Raw genomic sequence first — 23255 nt, forward strand, 5'->3', positions numbered from 1 at the left:
TAACTTGCATTTGGACAAAGTCTACATATAATTAAAATACCTGAAACATGCGAGGAACAATCCGCCGGAGGTAGTCCATCACATTCACATTACTGTACTTGTTCTGAGAAGACTGGTTCTCCGTCACAGACACCTGGTAGACAGAGTTGAAACCCATGTTATGCAAAGTTCCCTTGTCCACAGTGAAGTCCGTAAGGATGATGGAATCTCGCTCCACCCACTGATCCATTGGCTCCAGGATCTTCACGAATCGCTTTTTATAGTTGCGTTCCCCATCCTATGACAGAAAGAAAAACATATATGATCACAAGTAAGTGTTGAAACCACTGATCTCTATACATGGATCGCTGATGGCAGGTCTCCGCTGCAGGAGAAAGTACGCCAAGTTGAGCGCGCGGTTCGCCATGTTGGCGTACCCAACCTAGAGCTCTCCTTATGGGGAAGCAATGATAATAGAGTCAATTTTAAGTCGCAATTAATGGCGCATTGGAATAATTAAAAATATAGAGACATGTTCACTCAAAGCATAAGGACATTGGGATCACTGACACGTCATTCCGAGGTCAGTAAATCTCCGGGATAGCAATAAACATGAGTGTATAATAACGGCCGACAAATATTAACTTAGGTGCTGAATACATGCAATTCGCGATCGGTAACACAATACGAGTGAAAACCAGTTTCTGGAAACATTGCTGTAAATTGTATACATGTATGCCACGAAATTATGCATTCTTAAAATGATGTACCTATAAACGTAGCTCAATATACAGGCCTAGATTAAACATATCGTAATCGGTGCTTGATAATGAATTTCTGTTTCCTGTTTCCATGAAATAACGCGCATATGATCAAATTAAAATATCATTGAAGCAAATGTACACATTTATAAAACCAGCAAATATTCTAAACTTGTCAATATATCACATTACCTGCAGCTTAATTTACTATTACAGACATCTTTAATTAAATTCAGCTAGCAAAGCGATATTGATAGTCATCATCAGAAATATGTAACACCAGTTAAAAGAGTCCCAAATACCACGAATAGTATAATGGGATAGCCCCAAACACCCACCACACTTTCCCTTCTCCCACCACTCCAGTGTCTGAAACCCATAATTATTACTGATGTAAATAAGGTCTAGAATTCCTCCAGACTTCATTTTCTAAGATTGTTATAAGGTCACGTCAATTACTTAATCGAAACCGTCAGTTTAATTATCATCATCATCATCATCATCATCTGGTTACCCTCCAGGTTCGGCTTTTCCCTCGGACTCAGCGAGGGATCCCACCTCTACCGCCACAAGGGCAGTGTCCTGGAGCTTCAGATTCTTGGTCGGGGGATACAACTGGGGAGTATGACCAGTACCTCGCCCAGGCGGCCTGACCTGCTATGGTGAACAGGGGCCTTGGCGGGGGATGGGAAGTTTGGAAGGGATAGGCAAGGATGAGGGAAGGAAGCGGCCGTGGCCTTAAGTTAGGTACCATCCCGGCATTCACCTGGAGGTGAAGTGGGAAACCACGGAAAACCACTTCGAGGATGGCTGAGGTGGGAATCGAACCCACCTCTACTCAGTTGACCTCCCGAGGCTGAGTGGACCCCGTTCCAGCCCTTGTACCACTTTTCAAATTTCGTGGCAGAGCCGGGAATCGAAACCGGACCTCCGGGGGTGGCAGCTAATCACGCTAACCACTACACCACAGAGGCGGCCAGTTTAATTATGAGAAATAAAAAAAAAATATAAGTAAATCTTTACTTGCAATTAATGTTCAGTAAAATTGAAAACAGTTGGCTGTACATCACTTCTAAGGTGTACAGTTTGTCCATTTCTATCAAAACAGTCTTCCTCTAAGTGATCCGAGCAGAGAACAGCTGTTTTAGAAGGCTCCCAGTTCTCCCACCTGATACTCCTAATCGATGATCGTAGATGTTCAGGTCTCGAGAAAGGAAACCTACAAAAATTAATTGCCATTTTGCTCCCGGAATATGCGAAATAAGATACAACAAACCTAAAACTCAAAACACTACCCTAGGAAGATTCTTATGTACAGTATAAAACTCCCCAAGCCGAGCTGAGTGGCTCAGATGGTTAAGGCGCTGGCCTTCTAACCCCAACTGGGCAGGTTCGATCCTGGCTCAGTCCGGTGGTATTTGAAGGTGCTCAAATACGACAGCCCCGTGTCGGTAGATTTACTGGCACATAAAAGAACTCCTGCGGGACTAAATACCGGCACCTCGGCGTCTCCGAAGACCTTAAAAATAGTTAGTGGGACGTAAAGCAAATAACATTATTATTAAAACTCCCCGATGAAATGATTTCTCCTTCTGCCGATCGGTTCTGTTTGTACATCCATAAGCTGAATACTGCGGTATGTTAATACCCCGTAGAATGTTTCTTCATTCATATTTCAGATAAACACATACATATTTAAATTGAATTTTGTAATCCACAAGTATACTACAAGGCAACGAACCTAAATTCGTAAAATACACTACTATTTACTTTGCAATAACACAGCACAGAACACTCGTGGAACTACAATCAAGAGGCCTGGCGTCACTGAACTAAGCATAAACAAAGCAAGTGCGCTCCTCATGGTCTACTGCACCGTGCGCTCGCTGCCATCTTACCACGCCAGTCATCTTCTATTCGGCTTACTGTTACCCAAGCTACCAGCCATCCAGGTATAGAGATCAGTGGTTGAAACTCACAAAAGAGAACTCATATTCTTACAATAATGAAAACTTTATCTGCAAAAATTAGTGAAACATTTAGCTAAGAATGATGTATACCATATTTACCCAATCGTAAAAGTGAGCCGGCTCTCTTTTTTTTCTTTTTTGTCAAAAAATACCCCCCTTTTTAGAATACATTTTGTCAACACAGGCAGTAAAGTAAACCCTTAATCGACACGTAAGGGAAAATGTTCCAAAAAATCATATCCGAAGTCCCTAAAAGTACGTTTTCTCCACACTGACTCAGGCCCGGTTTTCATTAACAATTAATTATAAAGGCCTACCTACAAGTTCTTAGTTTACACTATGTTAAAATTTAATGTGTTACCATTCTTGAGTTTCTTCAAACACTTCCTGAGAAATGTTAGCTAGTGCATTGTTATAATAACTCATGAGATTTACGAACAATGATCTAGAAGACAGTGGCAGAACCAGGCATTATTTTTAGCACACTCCAATGGGAATTTATTTGAATAAAGCTGTACAATATGGTGCATGAAGATGACATAAAGAGGCTGTCTCAACATTTGATCCACAATCCTCAGGTAAGAACAGAAAACAGTCTTTTTCCATGCTGTTGCGAGTTCCGATATATGCTATATTATTACTGTTTTGAGGTCTTGTCTAAGGATACAAGATTCAAAGATACTTTCATAAAAGGTATCAGGACTCCTTTGTAACTTGTGCCCAATTGAAGCCATGCTGTGATTTGGGAGTTATTTATATTATACTGTTGTTTACAGAAACTGGCCATCTAGTACCCATATCTATGATTTGGAACATAGGATCACTAATCACTAGAGCATTAATAGAGAAAGTATCTGTTCCATTTTCAGTATATTTAAACCATTCCCCTACAAAGACGGATCTCTCCGTCTGAGCTATGCCGTGTCTTCTCGTACTGTACCGTGTGTGTTTATGAACGCTATCTTGACTGCTGTCTTCTGTTTATCAGCTTAGTATTAGTACGAGAGCTTCTCCATAGATGACAGAACGTATAACATACACGATTTCCTGGGAATATTCGCTGTGAAAATAATGCGAACGAGTTGGATATCTCATATCTAAGGATCCGTGGCTTTTACGCATGTGTATCAAGATGGCAGCTTCAAAACAAAACAAGGAGGAAGAGATACAGTAAAACCTCATTAATTCAAAGTCATCGGGATACAAAACTCGGACTTCGAATTAGGTGATTTCGAATTAACCACCAAATTATAATTCAGAAATGCCAACCCTTGTGGCATTACAAAGTATTCTAAGACCTGTTACTGCATGCAATTAACCTTGATTCACAGTATAACCTTTCATATGCCAGGGGGAAAAAAAGGGGGAAAAAACTATTTCCAAAATGTGTCCATCGATCAAGGTGCATTTACAGTATTCAAATAATGCACTTGGATAACTCACCAGCAAACATTACCTCACGCAATAATAAAATTTAAAAGAATTTATTCAAAGATGAGGAAAAATCTATACTAGCTCCCCTGTGTAAGTGCTTCATTCATTAGATTACTGTACTGTAATGAATTTTTAGATGCCTTGTACTGGCATGGAAAGTACCCAATGCCCTTAAAACATCGTCGCTTATCGAACTTTCCTATGACAAGGGGAGAAAGTTTCTCGCTTCCGTCTGCATTACAACACAGTACAGCGACTATACTTGTAGAATTTCCTACAGTAGCACTTGTCCACAGCCGCCTTGTCTCATAATTCAAAATACCAGCTCTTGTCGTGTCACAAAGTATTCTAAGACTCATTAACGCATGCAATCACCTTGATTCTCAGTTTAAACCTTTCTAATGCTATGGAAAACACTATTTCCTAAATGTATCCAACAAGGTGTATTTACATTATTCAATAATGCACTTGGATAAAACACTGGCAAACATAACCTCACGCAACAAATGAAAAAATAACATTCAAAAATGAGGGAGAAATTATGCTGGCTCTCCTGTGCACATGCTTTCTCTGTTGGATTACTAATCGCTTGCATTTTTAGATGCCTTGTACTTGCACGGAAAGTCCCCGACGCCCTCAAAACATCATGCCTCATTGAACTGTCATATGACGAGGGAAGGAAGTCTCGCTTCCATGTGCTTTGCAACACAGTGCATTGACCCTTGTAAGATTTTCCAGCTGGCACTTCTCTCCTTTTAAACCGTAAGTCCACGTGGGCTCATTTTAAAATTTTAAAAATGTAGTTTCAATGGCAATGACTATATTGTCCGGTGCGTACGAAATGATTAAATGAGTCACGCTTTTTTGACAGCTGTCTGCACCGCTAGAGTTCGCGGATTCCGTTCCTCCGCACACTGCCTGTTACGTGATATTGTGGCATTCCTTAAAGCACTGAATACAAAAGAATTACGATTTCACTCAAACTTAGCACATATGAAGCACACTGTAGATACACCTGTGATTCTAAGTGCGGAAAGCTACCCCTGCACGTTCCGGAAGATGCATTCTTTCATGACGTGGAAAAATTTTGAATTAAATTACTCTGTAAAATACAATTTTTTTAAAATTGTAAAAGCAGTTTTGAATTATAAGTCTGAATTTCGATAACGGGACCAACATTGTTCTTCAAATTACGATTTATCCGTATTTTGAATTAAACAATTTAAATAACATGCAAAACCGTACCTCATGTTTCCGGGAACAAGAGCTTCGAATTAGGCAAGATTCTGAATGAACTGATTTTGAATTATCGAGGTTCTAAAGAAAGTGACATAGAACTCAACATACGTGATGAAGATTGGGTTGGAAATGACAGTAGTTCGTGTGACTTTGTCAGTGACAATGAATAAAATACTCCTTTACCGGCAAGAACGCCAATGAATATCAGGCTTGCTGGCAATGTATCACCAGCTGTTTGTGGTTGTATTTCGGATGAAAACAAGTAGCAACAGCAGCACGTCAGTAATTCTCCAAAGAACAATATTTGAAGTGTTATTGACGAAACTGATGCTGTAATTCTGAGACAATTAGGATAAGCTCCTAGTGAATTAGAAGTAGTGAATTGTACCATTTCATTGCCCAGTTTGCGTCATGAATGAGAGTTACGTCACTAACAGTTGCCATGCATTGCGGTAGAATGACGAAAATTATATGATGGAAAAGTATATTACAAGGAAAATATACAGACAAGCTGAATTAGATAAGCCGTGAATACGTCAAAAGAACTGCAGACATAACGAGTAAGAAAGCCACGAGTTAACATTACTACAAACAGACCTAAGGAATCCATACGGCCGTGAAAAAAAAAAAAAAAAAAATGAATTGTTATCCCGGGTTGGTGAACAATCACATTTAAAAATATTTGACATCGGAACGAAGTACAGGTAACAGGCAAGATTCTGCACGCAAGAAAAGAGGAAATTAAAGTCGGAAAAAGAGTTGCTGTTAATATAATTGCAACAATATAAAAATATAAAGAAATTATGCCAAAACATGAATACAAATTGAAAATATCAGGCCCAAAAGAAGATTAGGAAAAGAAGAAGAGACCAGTTGGTAGAAGTCGTCAATCCAAACCCAAAGCTGTTAACCAGAATCACTTAAAGAAATTAGAGTTCGCTAATTTATTATTTTTTTTAAGTTAGCGACAAACAGAAAGTACTTTAAGTACCAGTTTAAATACTGCCTTTTTGAGAAGTGATTTGCTAGAGAGATAGTAAATAGACTCAAGATAATTTATCTTGTGATTGGAAAATGCAGCTAATGTCGTTCTTTAATATTTTTTCATCACATGTAACCGACGGTGCTATTATGACTGAGTAAATCAAGAGGATGGGGTCGTCGTCCGGTGGAGTTCTTACCAGCCGTTCTGCACATCCGAGGCTGGAGACCAGTAACCAGCGATGACATGTACTTGAACCCGAGCCGGTGGCCAAAGAAGATCCATGATGAAATCCAACCCAGACAAGTAACGAAAGCAAAGATAAGTCAAGTTCCATATATTTACTTTTAGGTAGTTAAATTATTCATATCTGAGTGTATAAATAGTGTGCGTTTAATTTAAAATATGATTATAGCAAGGTCAATACTCAGCTCTTTGAGACATAAGTTCAATGAATAGTGTCTTTAAAAGGGAATCCATATAATTTGCTTGAGAATACGGACCTAGGTAGTCTTTGACAACCCAAATGTATATTCAATGTGTAGGAATGTTTATTTTATTTGAGGAGAGCTTTGAAAATCAACATTCTCAACATTGTGCTGGAGATTTATGTCTTTCATAGTGTAAAACAATCCAAATGCAATGAGGAATGAAATAAGATCGTCTTCTAGAACTATAAAAAAATGATATAACGGTAATTCGTCACCAAACGTAAGTAGATAGAGCCTGAAATATTAACATATGCCTTTCTTTTTACAGGAAATGAGTAATTGCTTGTGTTCTGTATTATAATAAGCCCGTAATGTGCCATTATACTATGATAGTGGAGTTTGCATACATTGCACTACTAGGGAGGTAACGAATAATGTTATTATATGGAAATGATGAAATGATCAGCGGAATAATGAGATTATAGGCAAGAATATAAATCGGATATATGGAAGTATACGATTCATGGGGAATTACGTTAAATATGATGTGTACACGACGAAATATATATATATATATATATATATTTGAGTAATTGGTGATATTAATGCAATGTTATGCTAATGATAGGTTATAGTTGTTGTTTTTGCCATGTGAATTATAAAGTAGCGTACGATGTCGGGTTGAATGGCACATGCATATGTTGATGTGGGGTTATTGAATTAATAGGCTGTCAATGGTGTACGATCATCGAAAATATATCCTAAAATAATGCATTTATGTCTGAAATTTGATATTTTTCTAAAAGAGTTTCGCATGTTAGGCTAAGTCCACGTTGATTTCTGTCACAGACAAGATTGGATGGAAGAAACACCCTCATGATTTATATAACTACTGTCCGCAAATAGATAATTATCATACACATTTTTCTTTGGAAATTTCGCGGATAGGTGATTGTATTTGAAGGAAAGTATGACACTACCAGATGACTGACTTGCTTATCGACATATGTGCGGTACGTTAGCATACTCCTACATATTTTCAGGAGATGTTATGAATTAATAATTACAACTAGTAGAGATAATTAATTGATATTTCTTATTTTTAATTGGATTTTCGTTGGTATGCTATTGAATGGCTATATTAAGCCAGGTCATGTGGAACTTACTTACCTTATTTCACGGCATAATCGTCGCCACCGCGTAATCGTCGCATCCTTTATTTTCAATACAAAAATCGGACTTTAAACCTTTAATTACATAATCGTCGCACGTCCAAATTTTGTTCACTAATCTGGTTAAAAGGTAAATGGAACTGAAACGTAAGTTGCACATGAATGCGCAATTTAAATACGTGTATGGTTTATGGGCAATTTGGCAACACAGTCGCGTTTGCGACATGTTGCACAACGTATAAATAAATAATACCGGTATATGTACGACGCATGGCTTACCGGTAGACTATCGGCAGTTTGACAACGTGGTCGCGAGACAGTGTACTATTTATTCACCACCTACATATTATGCTTACCGGTAGACTATCGGCAGTTTGACAACGTGGTCGCGAGACAGTGTACTATTTATTCACCCCCTACATATTATGCTTACCGGTAGGCTATCGGCAGTTTGACAACGTGGTCGCGAGACAGTGTACTATTTATTCACCACCTACATATTATGAGTTCCCATTTGAAATACGTAAGGCTGTAAGTTATCGCTTATCAGCAACGTCGCCAGGAAATACCGGCTAGGTAGGTTGAATGGACCTCGAACCAGCCCTCAGATACAGGAAAAATTCCCTGACGCGGCCGTGAATTGAACCCGAGGCCTCCGTGTAAGAGGCAAGCACGCTACCCCTACACGATGGGGCCGGCTCCTGTGTTATTGCGCACGAAGTGAAATCCAAGACGATAACGCACGGAATTATTCAGCCGAATTATTTACAATGTCTCAGTTGTCATCGCTAGACTCTTATCTTACTACTACGTCATAAGTGTCCGGGCATGGGATGAAAACTTTTATCCAAGCAGTCAAGATAATTATTATCCAATGCTATTAAAGTTTTATTTTATAAACTCGTCAGTAATGTAATGTAAAATCATCAATAACTGGGAAGAAATATTAACCTAATTACCGTATGTTTAAAAGAAATTGAAAAGAATGTTTGTTACTGACGTCTCGGAATACAGTCAACAACTATACAGTAGATCTACACCGCGCTAGCTAGAGCTCCGATTTGCGAGCTTTGCGCAAGTGCAGTAGTGTGTCACAACCAACGAGCTAAACTGATAAATTGTTGCATGCTTCCTTGCTGCCTAACAGTATTGGCTGCTCTGGAATGGACAGATCACAGATGCATTTATTTGTTTCAGATTTACGTGATTACTGTAGACATGTGTGCATGAGAATTTAAGTTTTTAATTTGTGTTTTGGGTGTTTGCAGAAATAATTTGTTTTAATAGTGAACAATTATGGAAAGTCATTTATATCGCAAAACATTAACGTGTGAAGCATTTATAAGCGATTATGGGTAAATATAGAAACTATTCTGCGGGCTTCAAGCTAAGCGTAATTGCCTTCGCTGAACAGCACGGGAACAGAGCTGCAGAAAGAAAATTTTCTGTGAGTGAAAAGTTGGTGCGTGACTGGCGGAAAGTAAAAAACAAGCTAAAAAGCACAAACCCTTCTAAACGCGCGTTTAGAGGTCCTAAAACAGGGAAGTTTCCTATAATTGACGAAGAAGTGTTTAGGTACGTCAGTGAAATACGTAACAATGGCTGCAGTGTATCATATGAAATGTTACAAATTAAGGGACAGGAGGTAGCGCGCAAACACAACATACCGGTAACTCAGTTTAAGGCGACTCGTGGGTGGATTAAGGGGTTCATGCGACGACACAATCTGTCAGTGCGAAGGAGAACAACACTAAGCCAAAAGTTGCATGCTGATTACACGGACAAGATTGTAAATTTTCACCGATTTGTCATACGTTTGCGCAAGGAAACTTCGTACTTGCTTTCTCAAATCGGTAATGCCGATCAGACTCCAATCTTTTTTGATAAGCCTCGCAACAGCACTATTGCGCTAAAAAGATCACGGAGTGTATTAATGAAAACCAGCGGTAGTGAGAAGTTGCGATGCACGGCAATGCTAGCCATTACAGCTGACGGGAGAAAGTTGCCGCCTTACATCATTTTCAAGAGGAAAACGATGCCTAAGAATATACAGTTTCCCCGTGGAATTCATGTACGAGTGCAACCACAGGGTTGGATGGACGTAGAACTCATGCTGGACTGGGTTAAAACTGTGTGGAATAGAAGACCTGGTGCACTACTAAAACAACCAGCTCTGCTTGTTTTAGATAGTTTCCGAGGTCACCTCGTGAACGAAGTGAAGCAAATTCTCACTACAAATAAGACACGACAGATAGTCATTCCTGGTGGCCTAACATCTGCTTTGCAGCCACTAGACGTATGTGTTAATAAACCCTTTAAAGACCACTTACGTCGATTTTACAACGAGTGGATGATGAGCGGCGATCAGCAATTGACGCCCGCCGGAAATATCACGCGTCCACCCTTGGACTTGTTATGCTCGTGGGTGAAGAAGAGTTGGGATCTTATACCACCTGAACTAGTCTCCAAGAGCTTCAAAAGGACTGGGATTTCGAATGCACTAGACGGTTCCGAAGATGACGCAGTGTGGCAAGGAGACGAAGAATCTGATACTGGTATTAACAGAGGTGAGGACAGCGCATCAGATAGCGAAACCTGCGATAGCGACACCGAAGATTTGGAATAAATTGCGTACCGGTAAGTCCGCATTTCACAACAAAGCGATAATTTTGCAAGTGTAATATTTTAACTTTAATACTCAAATTAATGACAAATTAACTTAATACGTTCATTTTTATTTTCAGGTTGGAAAAAAGTTTGCCGAATTGTTGCGAAAAATTATGTATTTTGTTTTAGACTATTTTAATTATTTTGATGTATAAACGCGAGTATTACGTGCATCTTAAATTTGTATCAAATACAATTTAATTATAAATACATTTTTTGAGTAATACAAATACTGGTATTAAATATTCATCGTATAATGGTCGCACCCTACAATTTTTTTTGAAAATTTTGGTATAAAAAGTGCGACGATTATGCCGTGAAATACGGTATATTGCTTACGTTATAATGGAAATTTGAGAAAACATTTGAGAAAGCAAGATAGGCAAGAGATGATACGTGCGAAGTGCAAGTGACATTCTTGATATTTCAATAATATTTCACTGATATTTCAATGATATTTCAATAATATTTCACTAATATTTCAGTGATATTTCAATAATATTCCAATGATATTTCATTGATATTTCAATGATATTCCAATGACATTTCAATTATATTTCAATGATAATTGAAGGATATTTCAGTGATATTGCAGTGATATTTCATTGATACTCCAGTGATGTTTCATTGATGTGTAATATATTTTCATGTACATTTTAAAAATGTTTCACTAATATTTTATTTATGTAAATACTTAACACGATTCTTAGAATATGTTAACTCGTTGCGGACCGTGGACGGCGTAAGACGTTTAAGCTTGCTCCTATGCTGCGGGCCGTGGACAGCGTAAGACGTTTAATGTTCCGCGCAAAGCAATGCTGTTTATAATCGTCATTTATGCATTCTTACACCTTAGTCAGCGTTACTGGTTGTAGCAGGAAGTTGGTTGACTTTTTTTGAGATAACCCTCGCGTTGAGTGGGCTCATGTTTATCTTAGCTGTTTTAGCGGAAATATCTCAGCACTTCCTCGCGCGTCAAGACGGTACTTGAGGTTCCAATGCAGTGCGTGTTGTTCTTGCCGAGTGTAGTATAATGGTTTATAAAACAAAATTTCTTACGGAAGATTAATTATTAGATATTGTTCACAATGATTCTGGTGATTAACTTATTCCTGAAATACTCAGATAGTGAAAGTGAGAGTGATGAGGAAATTCCAATTCCCGAATCCGATAGGCCTATAGAGAAAGTGAAGTGCCTGATGCATATCATCCTAGTTATTGTCCACCCATTCCACCATTTACAGAGAATTCAGCTATAAACGTTCAAATAGAAAATAAGCAGGATATTTTGACTTATGTGAGTATTTTCATGAATGACGAATTTTATCAGTATGTGTGTGTGAGCTGACCAATCTATACGCGAGTCAAGTGATAAGTGCGGTGCCCCGGCCTTTCACAAAGAAATCGATCATGTAATCGTGGAAACAGTCCAAAATCCTGATATAAAAATGTACTGGACCGAAGACCCTGTTTTTCATACTCCGATATTTTCTAATACAATGTTCCGAACACGCTTCCTTCATATTCTTTCATTTCTTCACTTCGGTGACAGTAATCATTATGCCGAAAATACAGATTGGCTGTATAAAATTAGACGTATTTTGAAACCTGTGAGACCAGATATCACACCCTAAATATTTACTAGAGGTAAGCACAAAGTATCATTTTTCCAACATTTATAGTTTAGGAGTAATTGTAAATTGTATTAAGTGATGCACGTCAAGAGGGCCGGGCATGAAAATGGCTGGTCCAGGCATTCAAGTGTCCCGCTCAGAAGCAGGTACTGAACGTGTTAACTGGTTTTCCATCTTCTTCTTCTTCTTCTTCTTGCGTTACGGCCTCTGTAGGACCACGGACAGCTCCTTCATGGATTGCATTTTCTTCTTCTCCTCCCAGAACCTCTTCATCCTTTCTCTTCTTCTCTCCCGCTCTTCTTCCGAGATATTCAGTATCCTCTTCTCTTGTCTACTCCACTGGTGACTCTCAATCCTTTTCCTGTATCCATCCCTATCGTTGATCTCTGGCATATTAGTCGGTATGTACTTCCTTTTCCAATTTTCCTTTTCTTCCACCTTGATCCCCAATTCTGACCAATCTTTCCGGAGTTCAACTACCCACTTGGTTCCTGTCTTTCCTCATGTCCTCGCTGTTGTTTCCCATACTCTTTTCGTCATTCTATCCATATTCATCCTGATTACATGTCCCGCAAACCGTGCTCTTTTCAGTCTGATTTCTTCTGAGATTGTCCTCATGTTCCGGTATAGTTCTTCCCTGGGTCTCCTCATCCATCTCTCACCTCCTCTCTTAGGGCCTAGTATTTTCCTCAATATTTTTCTCTCTTCTTTCTCTAGTTGTTCCGCACCATTTCTTCCTAGTGCTATAGTCTCAGCAGCATATAATACAGCATTTCTCACCGTTGCCTTGTAATGTCTGATCTTTGCGTCCGTAGATATATTCTTTTTATTGTATATATCTCTGGTCATACAGAAGGCTGATCGCATCTTTTTTATCCTCTCTGTTATTCCTTCATTGCTCCTATTCCTTCCTGTTATAAATTCTCCTAGGTACTTGAATTTGTCCACCTTCTGCACGGTGCCTTCCGGTGTTGTCCAATCCTCAGTGGTATTCAATGTCTTTGTCTTGTTGTAGGCGATCCTCAGTCCTACCCTTCCGGCTATATTGCTTAAGTTGTTGAGTTGTGTCTTTGCATCTTCTTCTGTCTCACTTACTATAACTATGTCGTCCGCAAAGGCTAGACAATCTACTTGGGCCCTATTGTCCTTTTTGTCCCCAACATGCGTCTTTGGTATTCCCATTGTCTCATTTATTGTTCTCCACTGTCTGATGACTTCATCCAGAGCTATGTTGAACAACATTGGTGATAATCCATCTCCTTGTTTTACACCAGTGTTGATATTAAATTCTTCAGAGAGTACTCCTCTGAATCTCACCCTTGCCTTTGTGTCTGATAGAATTTCCATTATGAGTTCATGTGTAGTGCCATCTAATCCTCTGTTCTTCAGGATTCTTCCAAGAGTTTGTCTGTCGATGGAGTCATATGCCTTAGTGAAATCTACAAAGGTTACCACCGTTTTTTTGTTCTTTAAGGCCCTATGTTCTATCAGTTGTTTCAGTATAAATATCTGTTCTATGCATCCTCTTCCCTTCCTAAATCCTGCTTGGTAGTCTCCAATTGTACTTTCTAACTGTTCTTCCAGTCTATTGAGCAGGACTTTCGACAACACCTTATAGCCAATCTCTAGTAGCGAAATTCCTCTATAGTTGTTTGCATCCCTCTTGTCTCCCTTCTTATGTATTGGTATTATGATCGCATTCTTCCATCCTTCTGGTAACTTCTTTGTTCTCCAAATCTGGCCGATGATGTTGGTCATGTTGTCTACTGCCTTGTCACCTCCCCACTTAATCATCTCAGCTGATATTCCATCTTCTCCGGTTGCTTTGTTATTCTTTAGATCGCTTATGGCCTGCGCGACCTCATCTCTAGTTGGAGGACATGACTCTCTTCTGTGTTTGTCCCCAGCTCCAGCTCTTCTTCAGGTGGTTCACAGTTTAACAGGTCATGAAAGTATTCTGCAAGTATCCTACAGTTCTCCTTCGCACTAACTGCCAGATCCCCATTCTTATCTCTTATAAAGAGTTCTCTGCCTTTATATCCACTCAGGCTCTTTTTGAATTTCCCAAAAAAGTCTCTACTATTGTTTTTCCTGAAGTTGTTTTCAATTTCATCCAATTCCTGCTTCATCCTCTGTCTTTTGGTCCATCTTATGGTTCTGGCTGTTTCCTTCCTTACTCGTAGGAAAACTTCCCATTTTTCCAGGTTCTTCTTAATGCTCCAGTCTCTCCAGGCTTTCCTGCGATTCTCAACCGCTTCCTCACAGTCCGTATTCCACCACCAGTGTTTCTTTTTCTTTTCTTCCTTTCCCCATATTTCAGCCTGTTTCCTCATATTCAGCTTCATGTCATCCCATCCATTGGCAGTTTCTATTCCTTCCTCGTATTTGGATCGATTGTGCCGTAATTTGTCTCTGTCTATATTTATTTTTCCAGTTGGTCTACTTGTCTGTGGCAGTCTACCTCTGTGCGGAATCCAAAGGCACTTGATTTCTGTAAGATAGTGATCTGATTCTATTCTTGTGTTCTTTCTGACCTTTGTGTGGTTTTCCATCAGTGTGACTTTATGGTTTTTTTATGACTAGTTCACTTTCTTTCTACGAGGTTAAAACTTAACTTCAGTCAATAATTAAGTCAACTATACTTTATTTTTGGATCGGAATTCAGTGAAGATGATTAGAGATGTTAATAATAATATAATGTTTTCATACCAAATACAATGATATTTTGATTAAACTAGCAGATAAGGATTTTGATTGAAATTTTTGCTATTTATTCATTTCATTATCAGAAGAGGTATTAGATGGAATACGTATAAGATAATCAGTGGATGAATCCAGGGTATTACCCATTTATTGGCAACAGTTAAGTGGAAATGGTTAGGCCGACGAACTTAGGAAAGAGGCTGTGCACTACTTCAGTTGAGCCCACATAATTTATTTTTAATTTATTTTTATTTTATTTTTTTTAAATTTTTTTTTATATAGCTCCAATAATTATCCCTGAAAGGTATCGTGCGGAGAATTGGTACAAATTGACATGAATACATGATATGTAAGTGGAATTTATCAGAATAACCAAAGAGTTGCAACGGCGAAAGAGTACTTTTTTTTTTTTTTTTTATGGGATGAAATATTCAAGTGAAGTGGCAAACATGGCTATTGATATTAATGTCAGGTCGCAGATTTAGGTTGATGCCATTATTTTTTTTTATTCCCATCTGCGTGATATCCCGGAGATTGCGAGAAACCAATATATGTATTTGATCGCCCTACATAATACATATTGAATTATTGGCCGGAGTATTTGATGAAGTTTAAAAAAAAACGGCACGATACAATAATGTACCCCCTACAGGTTCATTATTTGGTGCCCAACGTGGGGCAAAACTGAGGATACCCAGGGGCACAGCATTAAGGTAGCGTTAACATGGAAATAAAATTGAGGACACCCAGTCCAGTGACAAGATAATTATTGAGCGCAGCATTAATTGGCACTCACCCTTGGAGCAAAGCCAAGGACGCCCAGCCGAACTATAAGATAACTGTTAGCACATTATTTGGCATACAAATGCAGAGCAGTTTCTGGAAAATAGTTGTTGCATTAGTTAACGTTCATCGTTGGAGAAGAATAATCGCATTAATTGACACCCAGAAATGCAGTAAAACTGAGGATATGTGGCATGAAGAATTATATAGAAAGTGATGGACATGAGAAAGCTTTACCCATAAAGAAGGCAAGACTGATAGGAAGCAAATGATTGAGATTCGATTCATACGAGGGAAACCAAGAGGAAGAAGAAGAAGAGTTAGGCAAAACGTCGTATGGTCGAGGAAGGGAGCTGAAGAAGAAATGGATGATAATGATAATGAATAAAATAGAAGAAAAAAAAAATTTGAATAATTAGTTGGTTAAGATGGTTAATAATAGTAATTTAGATCATGATATGATTCTTCGGTTGAGGTAAAGATAGTAAACAGGTTAATAAGTTACGAAATATCATGAATGTTTTTTTTCTTCTGTTTTCTCAAATTTCATGAATAACTGGGATGATGGAAACAGGAGGAAAGACAAGAAAGAAGACAACAAGAAATGATGATGAAACAAGAGGAGAGATATCGAAACTAGATGGAAGAAATGAAAAGAATGGAGAAGAGACAAGAGGAAATGATAAAAACAGGAATTGGTAAAATTGAAGAAGTTTCTAAGATGAAAACCAGATTAGACAATTTGCAAACTGAAATGATAGAAAAAATGGAAGATAAGAATAAAGAGATCCAAAATGAAATTAATAAGATTAGAGGCGAGCTAACGGAAAGTAAGAATTGTATCCAAGGATTGAAAGAGGACGAGATCAAGAAATTGACAGAGAATATGGAGTCGATAAGAATAGATTCGCAGGGAAAATGGAGTCAATATAACGAGAAGTTTAAAAAAGAAAAAAATGGCACGATACAATAATGTACCCCCTAGAGGTGCAGAATGTATTCCTGACTGAACAGTTTTGGAAGCAAGTAACGAGGAAATCAAATGCTTATGCAAATTTAGTTTTGGAATCTGCTGCTGAGAATGCTGGACTGAATAATTCTTATGAAGAGAAGCAATGGTTCCCTGTTAATGCTGATGAAATGAAGGCACAACTTGCCCTTTGTATTTTGACATCTCAGAATAGGAAGCTTTCATTACAGGATAATTGGTCCAAACACAGGGTAAAAGAATGGAGAAGAGACGAGAGGAAATGATAAAAACAGGAATTGGTAAAATTGAAGAAGTAGTTTCTAAGATGAAAACCAGATTAGGGATGATATCCACACTACAGCTTACTTGTTTGTTATTTTCCAAAATCTGATACTACGTGAAAGTGTATGTTTAATTTTATCCAAGATGACCCTGAATGCAATATGATCCCAACTTATTCCTTCAAAAAATTTAGATCAGGCTTAAAAAGTACTTAGTAAAATCATATGAATGCCTTTCTTGTACAGTACACATTTTTAGACTATCTTTGTCTTCACGCCAACACCGAAGATTGACTTTAGTTATGCCGTATTTTTTTGCAGCTGCACAATTATTATTTATCTCCGTGGGTTTAATAAACATTAACTTAAAGTAAATATTGCAGAGAACCCGTTGAAAATTTGCCAGAAATATCTATTCCACGTGTCTCTACACTACGATGATCCATCAGGAAAATATTCTTGCTGTCTATAAAACTGTTTTCACTCGGCGCCAGCTACAACCGGCCGCTACACGCACGTCTCGCCAGATTCGGCTAACTTCAGCTGTTAGCAATGTAAAGGTCTAATCGCAGATGTTGAAGGTCAACGAACGAGTTTACTGCACCTGGTATGGCCATTCCCCCTTGCGGTTTTGCATATACCTCACAATCTCATCTTCGACTTCTTTAAAGAGTCCTTCTTACAGGCCACTGAATGCATTTTTTTGTATAGTACGCATGTTTTAACTATCTTTGTCTTCACACTAAAGCTGAATATTGGCTTTAGCCTATGCTGTATTTTCTAGTGGTTGCACAATTATTCTACATTTCTCAGCATTTAATAACCATTAACTGCAAATGTATGCTGTAATGCCCCGAACTTACCTTGTGCAGCCCAGGGCACTTTATACTACAACACCCTCCGCCAGCCTTGCTTTGCACTTACTGATGGCCATCTTGGACAATCAGCTGATGCCTCCCCCCTGCCCTGATGCATACCTGCCAACTTTACAAAACCAAAAATCAGGAGATTCTGATTTGAAAATCAGGAGAAATCAGGAGATACAATTGTTCAAAACTGTTTATTCTACATGTCTTGCGCAATACAGTACTACGATATATTTACAACACTTATTGTCTCAAAGCCTGACTGTTGCTATACGAGGTTACAAGGGTAAAAATTACACATCTCTATTCCATCACAGGAAGTATGTGAGTGAGATGTTCAGTCTCCGATAAGCCTACCGAAAATAGTATGAACTCATGCTCCACATGTGTGAATCAGTCATGCACTTAGATGCCATTCCTTAGCAAATGCATAGATTAATATATTGCATCAAGCGCCCTCGTGATTATGCGAAGATCAAATAACTAGCAGATGTACCCTCCTTCGCTCAGAAAAACTGTCCTTATAGTTTTCCCAACTGAAGGCAACATGTCATTACAATGATGCCAGTATGAATGTCGCAATTAAAAGCAATGCTTTCATAAGAAATATTCGATAAAATGAAAACAGCACATTTTCTCACTTTTAGCTAAAAGTACTACGGTGTCAATCTAACAGTTCAAAATTTCGGAGCTAGAACGACCAGGCTGCAGACAGCCGTGACTACTCCTGTGTAATTATTCCGTTTAAGTTTGCACATTGCTCATTCAAATCACTACCGTACCTCAGAGTAGGGATCGAATAGGTGGAATACTATGATGATCCAGTGTCTTACGTACCAGTAGTATCAGAAAATTTATGAACCACAGGAATGCCATGCTAAAGAAAGAGATCTAACTCCCCACTCCCCAGCTTCTTCCCGCCAATATTTACGCAGGCTGTTATACTCGAAATGCAGCAGTAATTCTATCTATCGTAAATAAATGGCAACAGAATACACAAAGCACGTCACAACAACAATGGTCAATGTAATGTTATTTTTTATCAATTTTATGGGCTTTCTATATTGGAGGCCTTCACTTTAGTTTACTTCCGAATCTGTGATATTACAGCATCTAATGTAAAGCGATTCGTCCTTTCTTCCATGACTCTTGTGTTATTGTTCAAGCGACCGTTCCTTCACGACTTTTTTTCTCATTCTTATAATCATCTTCAAAATTTAATCACCATCACCACCAATATTATTATAGTCGGAACGGTAAAATTGAATAAGCAAATTATCACAAAAATAATTTATTCTATTATCACCACCTATTCAATACAAGCCACGTGCTATGTGGATGAAATCTGCACAATACTCTAAACACTTCTCAGGGACATGTTTTGCCCCTTGTTAAGGGCATCATCAGCCTGTAGGTAACCTTAAGGTCAAATGTCTGAAACATTATCTATTCATACATGGATTAAAGTGTAACATACTTTTCATTTCTCGTGATGATTAATGGTTATGAATTTCATGTTTTTGGTCCGTATTGAACTGAGAATAACATATAAGTAATAATAATAACAACGTAAACGTTTCCACCTTTTCAATACTAAAATGTATTCACAAAATTATAAATTACACGGTACTAGTGTAACATACTTTTCATTGTAATCCATGTATGAATAGATAATGTTTTAGACATTTGACCTTAAGGTTACCTACAGGCTGATGATGCCCTTAACAAGGGGCGAAACATGTCCCTGAGAAGTGTATAAATTTCATCCACGTAGCATGTGGCATGTATTGAATAGGTGGTGATAATAGAATAAATTATTTTTGTGATAATTTGCTTATTCAATTTTACCGTTCCGACTATAATAACATTGGTGGTGATGGTGATTAAATTTTGAAGATAATTATAAGAATGAGAAAAAAAGTCGTGAAGGAACGGTCGCTTGAACAATAACACAAGAGCCTCCTGGTGCCAATGCTTCTCCTCAGCCCACTAACTGACCCCTGGAAGTATTTTTGTTTATAAGAATTAAAGCATAGAGAGCATAAAACTCAAATTTGGGACCATTTTCTGGGTAGGTACAGGCTGGCTAGAGCTGCCAACTTCGTTGAAAATAAGAGAAAATCACGCAGTAGCCAGATAGGCTTTAATTAGTCACAGGGTGATTAATCGCGTTGCACCTTGTGGAGTGTGAGGGATGCTATAGAGGCCTGTTGACCGCTTTGTTGCCCTCTGCCCAATACGTCTCATTACAGGCCGGACCTAACCAAGCCAGACCAATAATCTTTTCTCAAAGCTCAGTCTTGTAACTAGTTCCTAAGTTGGCAGCTTCACACAAGCCACTGTGACATCATTCGAGCTGTGCCGTGTTGATTTTCTAACCTCCGACACATTGCGTGAGCCGAGCTGCGGGAGCCGCACCGTGTTGGGTATCTAACCTATCGTTCACAAAGGGTCTACGGAATCTTTTCCTAAATACAGGTTATCACCATAATATCCACGTATATCTTTAATTTCCAATAAAAGAACTGAACTTAAAGGTTTTCAATTATTACGAAATGTGAAACGAAACACCACCAAAGTCATGCTTTGTGTTTTCATCTCGTAAGCTTATATCATGGTAAAACATTCTGATACCGGTATGTATAGTATGAGCTGAATGGTTAGCACGTGTTGGCCTTTGGTTCAAGGGGTCTCGAATGGGTCGAGGATTTTAACACTCCTTTGTTAATTATGCGCGTAGATCGCCTATCATGCGTTAACTTGAAAGACCTGCACCCGGCTCCGGAAGCCACACGCCATTATTGTTTTTATAATAATAATAATCATAGTAATAATAATAATAACAATAATAATAATAATAATAATAATAACAATAACAATAATAACAACAACAACAACAACATATTTACATAACGAAAAATGTCCCAATACAGTACCTGTATTTTATTATTTTGCTTTGCCCCCTATTTTTTATGTTGCCCACATTTAGTTTTCTCGCATCCGTCGTCATTTTCCCCTCGCCCCCTGAAAAACGATGCATCAAGGATTTGCTGTATATGTTATGATCACCCCTGAAATGAAATACACAAAGTTACATCTTGATGAGTGCTAATCTGTTTTCACTTAACACTGGGGAACACTTTTCGTGATCGTATACAACAAGGTAATTAAGTAGAATATGCCCCCCCCCCCCCCGAAAAGATTGATAATATCGTTTCTCAGTTGAAATCATTACAAACACCACTAAAAATACTAAATAGCTTAGAAATTCGTCACACAATTCCACGAGTTTCAGAACTACCGCCAATGTTACACACGCACACAAACAAAGCCGTTCGGCTGCTACGACACACAATGCAGTTACTAAAGTTGTTTTATATAAATTCACAGCCTGCTACTTTTCACAGACTTTTCTTCAAAATCGCAGCCTCCTAATTTTTCACGGATTTTTCTTCAAAATCGCAGCCTGCTACTTGTTTGGGAATATCTCCTTGAATAAAGTAGCAGTTGAGGTAGAACAGGTGACAAAAGCACGGTGATAATCGATAATGTGATAATCGATACATTTACCGGTCAAATTTCAAGCAATGCATCTTGTTGAGTCCAACTACAATTAAAAAACGAAATGAAGCGCGGATATTCAAAATCCATACATTTTACGGAAAACCGGAATACTTGGCAGGTATGTTTATGCACCTAATGAGAACACTTTTCTTACTGGTCATATCTCTCGGTTTCCCTCATCGCCGTCCTGTCTCTCATTGTACCCCATATCTTGGTTAAAATTTTATATGATTTATGGCACATAGATTTATGACACACTTGTATAAGAATTTAGCCACCTTTGTCTAACTATGTTGATTAATGTCAAAGTCGATCTTCTCGAGTAGGGTTACTGGTTTAGTTGAACTTACATCCTCTTTTTTACATTTTTATTATACGTTCTCAAGCTAGATTATACTTTGTAAATGATTTTGGCACTAGTCTTTGTACATCTAGCAATTTGGATCAACTAATTAAAATAAAGTTTGTCATCACCCTTTCTAATTTACTCATACTATATCTTGCCTTAACATCACTTGTGAATATTGTCTGAAATTCCTTCTTGAATTATTTATGATAATCTTTTGTACCCCGCTGGCCAGTAATGTACACACATATATTTCTTGAAGTAAAGGTGGTGGTTATCACTATCGAAACTATCTTTTCCTTTAATTGTATACATTGCTACCACAGTTTTACGTCCCAGATCCCACTGGGCACAATAGTGTTTTGTTATTATCATTATTTTGGTCATTTATATTGATCTTAAACCTGTACTATGTCATCAAACTCAGACTTCGCCCCACTGTACGGTAACAACTTTACCTTGTGAAACATTTTCAAATTAATAATTTTTCCGACGACTTTGTCAATCTTTTTGACCTTAATAACACTCAACTACGGCAACAACCTGAAGTTCAATCGTTACCTAACCTCAAATTAATTTATAATAATTCCCCTCTTCATCATGAATAAAACATTCCAACCATGACCATTATTAATACTAATTTGCCTGAAATTCCCGTTCATAACTTACAGGTAAATACCATTCCAAACAAAATGCAACCTCTTACATTGCCAGATTATCGAAATAATCCCGTATTTCAGGCAACCCCTTCCTTTAATAATTCTTGTTACCTTTCACATTATAAAACGGGCACTTAATCAAGTCCTCACTTGTACGCAACAGACCTTAAGAGTTTAGTACAGTAGAACCTTCATTATACGTTCCCGGAAACTACATTTTAGCATATTATTCATTCCAATTACGTGCTCCCACGAGCATCCTAATTAAATCACGTTGTAAAAATCCTGCATTATCCGTTCCTCAAAGAAACGATTTCCTGGATAAACCGTCCAGAAATTTCAGTCCCACCAATGCTAAATACTCGATCACGTGTTTTTCAATAACCTGAATCTCACGACAGGGCGGCTATGGCATACTTGTGGATCTTTGTGTTAACATCCCGTCATTGTGGTAATTTGAGGAAGTAGCCTACTGTACCGTACCGGAAAAGCGATCGGCGGTGAACTTCCACAAGGGACCATCTTCGCATCGCATTCGAGTGGTATTGTTTAGAGAATCCTCAGAAATTATAAAGCAGAGAGTGTCCACAACAAATGGAAGGAGACAGAGCGCATTCCAGCAGCTCTACTTGAAGACGGAAAGAGTTTCGTTAAATGTTCATACTTGTAAAACATCTACTTTATGTCCAGGGTTACAGGTTTATTTATTTATTTTTTTTTTTACTTCTTTCGAGTGTATTGCCGAACAGATTTTCGTCACTTCCCTCAGGGCACTGTATAGTCACTAGGCTTTCAGGCAGGAATCGAAACTGCT

General features: G+C 38.2%; 1 protein-coding gene across 8 annotated transcripts in view; it reads right to left on the reverse strand.

Moving 5' to 3' along the window:
• Positions 1-23255, reverse strand: part of LOC136874046 (uncharacterized) — a 616846-nt gene that overhangs the window by 294443 nt on the left and 299148 nt on the right. For all 8 annotated transcript variants that reach the window (XR_010860213.2, XM_067147551.2, XM_067147552.2 and 5 more), the window contains exon 12: positions 41-277. Coding sequence is in view for 7 of the 8 variants with exons in the window: in XM_067147551.2 (XP_067003652.2) it covers positions 41-277 (237 nt within the window). In the remaining variant the exon portion in view is untranslated. The remainder of the gene's footprint in view (positions 1-40; positions 278-23255) is intronic.

This window comes from Anabrus simplex, chromosome 5, assembly GCF_040414725.1.
Source record: "Anabrus simplex isolate iqAnaSimp1 chromosome 5, ASM4041472v1, whole genome shotgun sequence".
NCBI classification, from domain to species: domain Eukaryota; kingdom Metazoa; phylum Arthropoda; class Insecta; order Orthoptera; family Tettigoniidae; genus Anabrus; species Anabrus simplex.